This window comes from Phyllostomus discolor, chromosome 11 (assembly GCF_004126475.2).
Source record: "Phyllostomus discolor isolate MPI-MPIP mPhyDis1 chromosome 11, mPhyDis1.pri.v3, whole genome shotgun sequence".
Taxonomy (NCBI): Eukaryota; Metazoa; Chordata; class Mammalia; order Chiroptera; family Phyllostomidae; genus Phyllostomus; species Phyllostomus discolor.
Genome location: NC_040913.2, coordinates 86586851 through 86597830, shown reverse-complemented (window position 1 = coordinate 86597830; position 10980 = coordinate 86586851). Strand labels below are relative to the sequence as shown.

Genomic DNA, 10980 nt, shown 5'->3' with positions numbered 1-10980 from the left:
ACCTGCCTCTCAGCCTCCCCGCTCCCCCCAGGCACCAGCCTTTCATCTGAGTTCCTTCACGGTAAGACTAAGACGTCGGAACAGAGCGAGTGGGCCAGCCTTCTCCCTGACTGCCCCGTTCACGCCTCCGCTTGCTCCCAACAGGCTTCCAGTCCGCCTACCCGGTGGGGCACCACTGACAACCTCGCCGCCCCCCTGCTGAAGGCAGCGGCCTTCTAGGTCCCCGCCTCATTCCGCCCTCCAGCGGCGGCGCTGACTCCCTCCCCGTCTTCCGGAAACACTGCCTTCTCTCGGCGTCTTCGGGGAGATCACAGGCTGGGTCCCCACCTCCCTCCACGGCAGGCAATTCTCGGTCTCCCTCGCCAGCCCCCTCTTTAACTTCCGATTGAATATGGAGGAACCCAGGGCCCGGTTTGGGGCCCTCGTTTACTGCATGCCCGGGGTTCCCCGATCGAGCCCCTGGGCCCGCCAGGGGTGCTGTGAGGATGAAATGAGAACGTGAGTGAAGCACAATTGTAGCGTGCTGCCCACAGCGAGTCCGAGATCCCTGCCACCATTGCTGCCTCCGTAGCTGACGATTCCGAGAACTTCCACGGGATCTCGGGAACCTGCCCCCTGGCCGTGACGTGTTACACATGCGTCCCTGCTAAGATAGAGCAGCTGGTTCCGCCAAAGCGCTGGTCCTTCATGCATCTGAGACCGTCAGCATCATGGAGGGCAAGCGTATGTGATGTCTGACGAGCCACGGAACCAGACTAGAAGTCCGTGAAGTGGTGTCAGCCCTGCTGTGACAAAGAAAAACCCTTAGGAATCGAAACCCCTCGCACTGAAACTGACGCAGAACTGCCGACGCCAAGGACACTCCAAGGACACGTTTTGCCAGAAAGTTCACAGCCAAAGGCAAACGAGGAACACCCACAGCGTGAGGCTGAGCGCTCAGTGTCCAGAGCCCGGCCTCCGGGCTCCGATTCTGTCTGGCACGTGACACCGATCACACGGCTGGTGTGCGGCAACTGCCTCACCTGCAAGATGGGGACAGTGGTTGCACTTGGCTGGAAGGCTTGTCCACATTAAACAGGTCGTCTGTGTAAAACGCTCAGAACAGTGCCTGGCGTGCAGCAACACTCTGTGCATTGTAGTCATTAGTATCACTCCAAGTAATTTAAAACTGGAGAGTCGGGCAGAAGTACAAAACTACCAAATGCCAAGTGTACTTCGAGACGAGCTGTATTTCCGAGTTCAGACAGTGAGGGTGTGTGGCAGCCGGGCCTGCAGGGAGGGGCGGGAGGAGCCAGCAGGGGAGCGGGGCCACTGTGTGCCGGCCCCAACGTGCATGGCCCTTGCAGACACTGTGCTGAGTGCAACGAGCCCGTCCCCAGAGGACAAAGGCGGGGTGATTCCACGTGCCTGAGTCTCAGGTCTGCGAGGCCAACGGGGCACTGTGGATGGACGGCGGCGACGGCCACACAGCAGTGGGAGCGACCTCCTCAGTGCCACTCAGCTGTGCACTTAAAAATGAGGTGGTAAATTTTGTGTGTATTTTACAATAACTCTTCAAAAGGAAAAAAAAACACCCAGTATGTGTATTATGTGTATCAACCTCATTACAAAGAGGAGTTTTGTTCAAAATTTCAGGTGTTTATTCAAACAAGACTTATTGAACGGACACTCACTGGTTCCCAAGCGTTGTGTTCTGTGGGGAACAGGACAGGAAATAGGGAAAGAAAGGAAGAGGACGGTAAGACGAGACTCGAGGAGGGCGGTAAGAGCTCAGACAGAAAGGCAGGACGGGCTGGGAGCCTCAGCGCAAAGATCCATCCCGGACTTGAGCTTAGGAGGCAGCCCAAGAACACCGCCACAGCAAAGCCGAGAGGCAGGGGTGGAGGGAGGGAGGCGGGCTCACACATGCGAGATTATAGAAGGAGTCGGAGGCTGATTAGTGAGCACCAGTGGAAGAGGAAAGCTTTACAGCGACAGCGAGGGATGGGGAGTGTGGGAAAGAACCTGGGAAAAGGGGGCGGCTCTCCTAGCCTGCTTCCAGACCAGTGAGAGAGGAGCACGAGACGGACTGAAATAGAATTCAACCCACCACAGAGCCACCCAGGACGGCCCATAACCCCCGAAACGTACCATGGTTTTCCAGCAAAGAATGTGCATTTTCAAGAAAATCTCTGTGACTCCCACCATGACTCCCCCCCCCCCCACAACCCAGCAGGGGGGCTGCCTCGGGGGAGCCTGAGGACGAGACCGAGTCACAGGAAGAGGCCTGGGAAGCAGGCGCAGCGGGCGCGTCCACGCCCGAGGCCCAGGGCCGCACCTGCCCGTGGCTGGGGTGCGCCCACGGCTGCCCCGCTGTCACTCGTGACCCGGAAACAGAGGCTCCACTCGCTTGAAATGCAGAAATATTTATTTTGGTTTCCTTCATTGTTTTTGGAAATTCTGTTTTGGTTTATAAAACATAGAAAGAGCCAACACTTAAAGCAAACATCCAAAACCCCGATGTGACAAATTACTGATTTCTTGTGCAGTGGAGAACACACGTACGAAGTTAGGCTGCCGAATAGTGTTACTACAATGCTTCTTGAGTGCGCGCCCTGTGTCGCGTAGTGCATGGGCTCTCGCACACCCAGAAACGACTGCTTCCCACGCAGCGTGATTCAGTCGCATGTGGCAAAGGCTTGTAGTCAAGTGAAGTGCTGCTAATTTCCCAAATTAACTGAAAAAAAAAAAAAAAACAAACCTGGGGAAGTTAACCCCAGGAAACGAGTTTTCCAGATTTCTACATCCCAGAATTTTGGCTTGTCGAACACATTTCACAGAGATCAGGTAGCACGGGGACAGGGGAGCAGGGGTTTATGACTGTCCACTTCCACAAGTGCCCGAGTCCATCCATCCCTCAGCGTTGTCAGAGACGTGCCCTGCCTGAGAGTGTCTTCTGGGGGAAGGGCCAGTTAATCGCAACATGAACTTTTGATATGAAAACCACATTACAAACCCGTTGGCCATCGAAGTCAGAGAGGGACGGTTCAGTGATGATGGTGGACAGTTACGCATGCGTCACAGTTGAGCATGGTCGTTCCAGGTAACCAGTGCTTTCTTGAAATGCTTCTCTTCGCCATGGAGTCTGAGGCCGATGTCTTTCCACGAGCGCTGGGGCAGAGGGGGCTCCGGGAGCATTAGCCGTGCGTGCGGGCGCCAGAACCCACTCGCCCCGGCGAGGGGCTGCTCATCTGAGACTCGGCACCTGCGCTGTTCTGACCTGGACTGTCCTTCGCTTCGCTGGGGACCTTCTGACCCGCGGGGAGTCGTGGGGAAATACGGGGCTTCATCGGCCTTTGTCAGAAGGGGGGTGGGTGAGAGTGTGTGTGTGAGGCGGGGAAGGGGAGGCGACAGGGGTCAAGGGAAAAATGTCTGGTCCATTTGTGACACTCTCCAGCTGGGACAGTTGCTCATAAGGGACTGTTTCCTTCCGGCGCACGGCGCCTCTGGGCGCAGCGGGCGTCTCCAGAGGAGCAGAGTCTGAGCTCCTCGGTGAGACAGAGAGACAGGGAGACGGAGAGAGACAGGGAGACGGAGGTTCCCACACCCGCCTGCTGAACTAAGGAAGTCGCAAATAACTTAGCACATTTGTAGTTTCCCCTTAACAATTTTTAAGGCTTGTTTTGGAAATTATGTACCACCATATATATATATACACACACACGCACACGCACACACACACATATACATATACATGGTCTGCCACGCGAGGTGACTGTAAGGCAGTGTCCCGTTCCCTCGGATGTTCCTGCGACCAGAGCCCCAGGTGCACAAGTCGGGCATGGACGCGCCCCCTTCCACACGCTTGCTGTCGTCAAAGTTACCAACGTGAAGGCCACCAGTAGAAGAAGATCGTGGAGGTGTGTGGTTTCTTCTGAGCTTCCCTCCTCCCACTAAACTTTGATGGTGGAATAAAGTTCGTCTATCTGTGACCTGAAGTAATTCCGAAGCTCTGGCCTTTTCGCTTTCATCGTCGGGGTCAGAAGGCCGTTCTCGACAGAGAATGGTTCAGGGTAGAGATAAATGCCTTTGACCTGCAAATGAACAAGGCCACTTAGGAGGAGAGGGGACAGCAGAAATCTGAGTCTAAAGAGCCACCCGAGGGGATCAAGGCCGTATGCTGCCAAACCGCCCGCCAGCCTCTGGCCGGCCACGCTCTCTCTCTAGGAGGACGGAAGGCGGCTTATCCTCAGGGCAGGACGCAGGGCTGTATCCGAGTTCCACCCTCGTTAAAGGACTCCCCACCGCCCCACCGCCCTGGCGCCAGCCCACCCCACTGTCCATCCCTCGCGGTCCTCTAGGTCCTCTTCTGTAACCTACTCACAACACATCTTCAAGCCAACAACTTGTTCTACAGGAATTCATGTACTTTTATGAAAGTCTTACCTGTTCAAAGGCTTTCAGTCCGGATTCCTTCCCAATTCTCATCATGTCTTCTAGAATCGCTTTTTTGACATCCTGGTAAGAGAAACGAGAGAGAGAGACTTCCTGGGTTGGCGGTTCCTGTGCCTGGCACCCGACACCGCGGGCGGGCGGGGGTGGGGGTGGGGAGGGGGGCGGGAGGAGGCCGCGAGCCCCTGCACCTACCTTGTTTCGGCACAGCTCTTCGAAGGACCCTTCCAGGCCTCTCTTCCCGGCCCAGCGCCCCAGTGTCTCGATGTCGGGGACCACAATGGCTATGAGAAATGACTTTAACACAGACAAGTCAGTGACTACATGGCCCAGGTGCTCTGCAAGAGTGGGCCTGGATAAGTCTGCATCGGGACCCCGGGGAAGTGAGTGAAAGTTACAGACCCTCCCTCCAGGACGTACTGCCCCCCGGGCTGGGGGGGGGGGGGGGCGGGGGGGGGTGGTTACTGAGCCCAGGGTAAGAACCCCCGGCTCTAAAATAGTGACGGCCTCGGGAATTTTACAGTAAGGGTCTTAAACACTGGGAATCAAAGGCTAAAAAAAAAAAAAACCCAAACCCTAATTTTTATTTATTTTTGTGTATACATTTAAAAAATAAAACCGACTCAGATAAGGAAATAAGATGGTAGAGAACAGGGAAATAAATCATAAAGAAAAATCAAAGGCATAGGAAGAGTCTGGGTCGAAGAAAAATAGGCGCACTCCCTTATGAGAAAATCTTCTCAAGTTGCTTGGGAACCTCAAGGTTTGTGACCCCCCAGGAAACCAGGCCCCGCCCCCCCCACCCCCCCACCACTGGCCCAGCGTTTCGGCAAACATATGCTTCACGGCAATATCGGTCTTGGCTTTCAACCTGAGGTTGGCTCATGACCACTGTTTGCTCGGAGATGATTGAGGAGGCTTATCATAAATACGTTGGGTTTAACGTGTTTGAAAATTCTAAACTTTCTCGCAATCCACATGCCACTATTGTCCCTCATCAGTGAGTCAGAAGCATGTCCTCACTCACTCCCTAGGATCTTCCACCCGCCCTCTCTTGGTGTGCCACATCACTGGGTGAAATAAAAATGTGCACATTAAAGAGAAAAAAACTTTTCTGAATAAGAAGTGCCCAGCGGCGAAGGCCAATACTGCCTCCTTCGCATTCCAGCTCGTCAGACGAGAAAGTGGCTCCACAGTCACCGCAAGCTCGTCGCCGGGACCAGCACTCGCCGCGCCTGACCCCAGAGCTCCCAGCTCAGAAAGCACCTACCTGCAGGCTCTCTCCGTGGACAAACACCTGGGCCACGGGCTCGCTTCGCTGGTACACATTTTCGATCTTTTCGGGGGCTATGTATTCTCCTTGTGCCAGTTTAAATATGTGCTTTTTCCTGTCGATAATCTTCAAGGTACCGTTCTGTTCATCAGAGAGGGGGGCTGTGAGCGGGCCGTGGCGGGCTCCCACCCAGGCTCAACCGCACCCGGCACCGGGCATTGTGCACGCGCTCTCACGTAACCCTCAGCACTTCTGGCAGAGTCTGCTATCGTCCCATTTCACAGAGAGGAAAACTAAGGCTTAGAGAATTGAGTAGCTTGCCCAAGGCCACTGAGCCCAGTGGGGCACACTGGAGGGGTCTGGAGCCCGTCCTCACTCCCCTTCACCCGGTGTCGGCCACCTGGCGGCTCTCGGCCTGCTGTGTCCAGTGCGGCTTCAGCGCGCAGCCTCGCCCCTGAGTCGGGGTCGCACGTGCCTGCCTCTGCGGTGCGGCTGGGCTCCTGGAGAGCAGAGACGCAGACCTGCCCTCCCCAGGGCCCCAGGGGCTCAGGGAGCCTTCCCAGCCCCAAGGCGGGGTTTCGTGGCTGTGCTGGGGCACCAGGGCTGGGGAAGGGGGCAGGCGCTCCTGGGCCTTGGGGAACAGTAGATCAGCTGCGCACCCAGCAACGGTGGGGACACTAGGCTCTCTGGCCCAGACCTGCCCACCCGACCTGCAGCCTGCCCCGGTCCCGGGGTCAATGTCAGGCTCCCAAAAGCTGCGTGTTGGAAGCTTCCTCCTAGGCTCTCTCACTCCACCCCTGTTCTCCCCACTCCCCGCAGGGGGGACTGGGGTCCCAGTGGGCTGCGAGCGGTGCCCACTGAGCTGGGGTGAGAAGGGACACTTAGTCCCTCCTGAACCTAGGACAAGGGACTTCATTTACGTCTAAGTAGCTTGGATATTCTGAAATCTGAATTAATTAGGGGGCATTTTTCAAATCAATAAAAATTTCACGGTATTAAGCACCCTAACTTTATAAGAATCTGACAATACACAATAATAAAAATTACATTAGGCACTTGGCCCTGACTGGTGTGGCTCGGCGGTTTGGGTGCAAACTGAAAGGTCGCAGGTTCAATTCCTGGTCAGGGCACAAGCCTGGGTTACAGGCCAGGTCCCTGGTTGGGGACGTGCAAGAGGCAACGGATCGATGTTTCTCTCTCTTTCTCTCTCCCTTCCTCCTCTCTAAAAATAAATAAATGAAATCTTTCAAAAAACCACATAAGGCATTTCAGCGCTTGCAGTCAACGTGGCAACAACGTGAAAAAGCAGGGGCTGTGCCAGAGCCAGCGGAGCTGGCCAGCTCTCTGGGCGCCACTTCCTGCCCCAGCCTCCAGCTCCTAGGGTGGCTTCTGGGGCTCCTCTCTGGTCAGTGGTTCTGGGGCGACACTGGAAGGAGTCGGTCTAATCTGTGGAGTGTCTGCCCTGTTTTAACCGGATGGCGAGCCTAAGGAACGCACGTATGTGGACCGGCCCACCCGCGCGCCCAGCAGCCTGCCACGACGCCCCATGGCCCGTCTCACTGAGGCCCCACACCGAGGCACACTGTCGGTGCGTGAAAAGCCACGGTCTCCGTGGATGGTAAACAGGAAGCAGCAACGGGAAGGATGTCGAACATCAAAGAAAACATTTCTGCCACAGGTAGCGGGAGAGCCCCACGCGGGGCAGCCTGTGCCCAGCAGACATGGAGGCGTCCACACCAGCCCCTGGGCGGGACGGAGGGAGACAGACAGGCGGGGCCACCCCCCGTGGCAGAGGCCGGAGGCGGCGGGAGAGCTGCGTCCCCACGGCGCAGTGACAGTGCCCGGGGCGGGCGCGCGACCACTTACCGGCAGCCACTTCCCAATGTCCCCCGTGTGCAGCCAGCCGTCTTTGTCCAGAGCCTCCGCTGTCTTCGCTGGCTCCTTCAAGTAGCCTCGGAACACGTTGGGCCCTTTCACACACACCTGAGGGAGAAGAGGTCGGGGTGGGGGTGGGGTTTGGGCCGGGGCACTGGAGGGGGGCACTGGCGGGGCACAGCTTCCCGCTGCAAGGGGAGAAGCACCAGCGAGGTGGCTGGCGCTCAGTGCGGGGCGGGATCTGAGAGCTGTTCGGAGAGGAGCTCCTGAGGGTCTGCCTCACGAGGAGAAAAACATTTTCTCTCTTTTTTGTACCTTCACGAGGTGACAGCCGTTAGCTGCATTCACTGCGGGAACCCTTTGCAGGACGTGTAAGTCAAGTCCTGACCCTGGGTGTGCCCCTTGAACTACTGAGCTGTGTGCCAACGACACCTCAATAAAACCAGGGGGTGGGGGGGGCCGCTCGAGGTTCCAGATCCAACCTGCTGGAAAGCCCCAGAGGCGACGAAACCCCTTTGAAGTGACCGGACTTGCCTCCCACTAGCGGAGCTCACCGATAGGCAGGCAGGCATCCAGGGCAAGGAGCAAACGGGGGAGCTCAGCCCCCGGCCGCTGGAGCCTCGCGCCGTCTCGGCCCCAGGCCCTGCCGCGTCTGGCAGAGAAAGACAGGCGCCAGTGGCCCCGTCCAACACCCGCTCCCGGAGCTAAACACGAATATGCTGGAGAAAAGGAGCTCGTCTGGCTGCAGGGTCACCAGGGACGTGCGGCTCAGGGGCCCAAAGGCTTTCTGCCAGGCTGCGCTGGGGACGCACGCGCCTGCCTTCGGCCTTGGAGGAACGTGAGGACGGGGAGCAGTGGGCCCACTCACCTCGCCCTCGCCCTTGGCAGCCAGGTAGTTCATTTCTTCCACGTCGACCAGTTTGATCCAGCTGCACGGCATGGGGGACCCGACGTGGCCTGGACGTGAAACAAAAGGGCGGTTATTCCTGGTGGGACTGTACCATCCTCGGGCCAGATTATCTCTATCACAAATCAGCCCGCTCGTAGCAGGAACTGCTGATGCGACAACTCGTGGTTTCTGCAGTGAGAGCGAGCCTCCCTCTGGCAAATCCACACAGAGAGCTGGCTCCCAGGATAGAGACAGAAACACCGAGAGCCTCCCAGGGACCCTTCCCAAGTTCGATGCTCTCAGTTACCTTCCAGCGTCTAGGTGACGTGGCTGCTGGTGCTAAGGCTTTCCGCAAACACCTGGAAGCAGGCCTTCTACAGGTGCTTCCCCGGCCCCTCTGCGCACACCCCAGCCCGTGCTCTGCCGCTGCGCCCTGAGGGAGGCTTCTGGACGTCCCGGCTCTCTGCGAGAGAGCACGGGCGGGCGGCTGTGGCAGGTCTCGGTTGTTTTCCCACCTGCCCCCTGGTTTGGGACCGTGTGGCCTTTCCTTCCTTCAGTATGGATGACCGTGTTTCACGTTTAAGTTCATGAAGACAGGACGATGCTTCTTTCTACAGGTAACTTAACTGTCTTGCCAAAATGGTCTTAGGGTTAGGTTCTCTTCCCAAGGCAAAGCCAACGGAAATTAGGCATGTTGCAAAAGCATTGCAAATAATTCCTCCTCCATTTTAATAAGGTCAGCTTAAAGAGATCCCTGTTCCAAAGTCTTCAGCTGGTAAGGAACGGGGGGTTAAAAATTAAACACAATGGAAAAGGTTCACAGACTGTTAGCGCCAATCTCAGCAGAAGTATGCTATTAGATCACGCTGGATACTTCACGTCTATGTTGCTTCACAGTGCTCATACTGATAAGGCACCAAATAACCAGGGGACTGAGGTATCGTGGTGTGGGATGGGCCGGTATGCTACAGGGGAAAGCAGGACGTTTTGCACTCAGACCTGGTCTGGAACCCTGGCTCCCGAGACGATGCTATGCCAATTCTTATACATTATTCCCAAGTCTTTTAGCCCACAGCCAATCATGCCCTCTGGATGTTGTTGAGAAGAAATACACATCATATACGCCTTAAGCCCCTAACAAGGAACCCCGCCCATGACAGGTACTCATCCAATTATTTTGATATTTGTCTCCACTTTGTCTTTTTAGGAAAAAGGATCTGCATTTATTTTTCTCTGTAGTAGCAACATCTACCATAGCACACCATATACATTTAATTAAAATTTACCAGCCAATCAGGGGACCCCAAAGCTCAGGGCCAAACGTCCTGAAGTGGGTGTCAAGGCGTAAGCTCTTACGGCCCCCACCCTCAGGGTCTGCGGCGGTCTTGACTGCCACCCAGCTTTCCGGTCAGAGCCTCAAAGCCATGTCCCAACCTGCCACATTTTCCCCAGGGCTCCCTGATTTATGGGACCGGGTACCCCAAGGCCTAATCATCTGAGACGCAGCCCTTGTTGAAGCTGGTTAATGAACCAGTTCGTGACCACCTCGACCCCAGTCTGCATGACAGAGGTCCGCAAGGACGGTCCCACCGACCAGCTGTACCTGCTGTCCAGTCTCCGGGCATGCTCAGGGAGCAGCCAGCCGAGCACTCGGTCTGTCCGTAGCCTTCGTAGAACTGGGTCACCAAGAGACGAAACGGCATTAGAAAGGGGACGCCTCCGCTGGGGGTGCACAGCTGAGTCCCTCCAGCCTCTGGGGGGGGGGGCCCCGCTGGGGAGGAACCTCTTCTCAAACCTTGCGTGGTAAACCTGTCCGTACTGCACCCCGCATCATCACAGCGCCCAAACACCTTTGCCCTCACACCAAGCCCAGCCCATTCACGTCCGTTCTCTGCTGCGAGTCCTGCAGACGCCTGAGGGAGAACGCAGGCACGGGGGACGGCCCCCTGCACCGAGCTGCCCGGGAAGGCTCCGTCCCCCAGGCCCTATGTGCCGAGTGGGCTCTGCCAACTAAGACAGGTTCTCTGCGTGGTGCGCAGGTTGGCCATCACTTACAATGGCCCCTCCTGCCTGACTCTAGTGGCATGATCTGTGCCCTTCCTGTGAGGACACGGTGCAGTGGTGGGTGCAAACACGTGTTTCCCGTGCCACGGGTGGAACTATACAAGCTCTGTCTCTAGGCAACCTAGGAATACCACAACCTTCTGAATGAAAACAAGACGCACACGGGGAGCACTAGAACGGCTCTTGGAAGACGGCCCCGGGCATGCGCCCGTATGGGACGGCCGACTGCGGGGGTGGGGGTGGGGGTGGGGGTGGGGGTGGGGGGGTGGGGGGGGGCGGCTCTCACCTGGCAGCCGAGGGCGGCCCGCAGAAACGTCAGCACGGTGGCGGAGACGGGCGCGGCTCCCGTGATCATCAGCCTGACCTTCCCTCCCAGGCTCGACTTAGAAGACAGGAGGGGAAAGAAGGAGGGAAGAAGGAGGGTTAGACGGCTGGAAGCCAGCGGGCT

The 10980-nt window shown here is 56.9% G+C and overlaps 1 protein-coding gene across 4 annotated transcripts in view; it reads right to left on the bottom strand.

The window, feature by feature from the left end:
• Nucleotides 1–2389: 2389 nt before the first annotated feature.
• ACSL1 (acyl-CoA synthetase long chain family member 1) overlaps nucleotides 2390–10980 on the bottom strand; it is a 57916-nt gene continuing 49325 nt past the window's right edge. For 3 of the 4 annotated variants that reach the window (XM_036011762.1, XM_028526470.2, XM_036011763.1), the window contains 8 exons: nucleotides 10819–10914; nucleotides 10072–10144; nucleotides 8448–8536; nucleotides 7571–7687; nucleotides 5702–5845; nucleotides 4627–4728; nucleotides 4426–4497; nucleotides 3599–4073 (listed from right to left, as the gene is read on the bottom strand). In XM_036011762.1, coding sequence (XP_035867655.1) covers nucleotides 3933–4073; nucleotides 4426–4497; nucleotides 4627–4728; nucleotides 5702–5845; nucleotides 7571–7687; nucleotides 8448–8536; nucleotides 10072–10144; nucleotides 10819–10914 — 834 coding nt within the window. In that variant the 3' untranslated portion in view covers nucleotides 3599–3932. Of the gene's footprint in view, nucleotides 4074–4425; nucleotides 4498–4626; nucleotides 4729–5701; nucleotides 5846–7570; nucleotides 7688–8447; nucleotides 8537–10071; nucleotides 10145–10818; nucleotides 10915–10980 lie in introns of all 4 variants that reach the window. The other variant, XM_028526468.2, reaches the window with a different exon arrangement.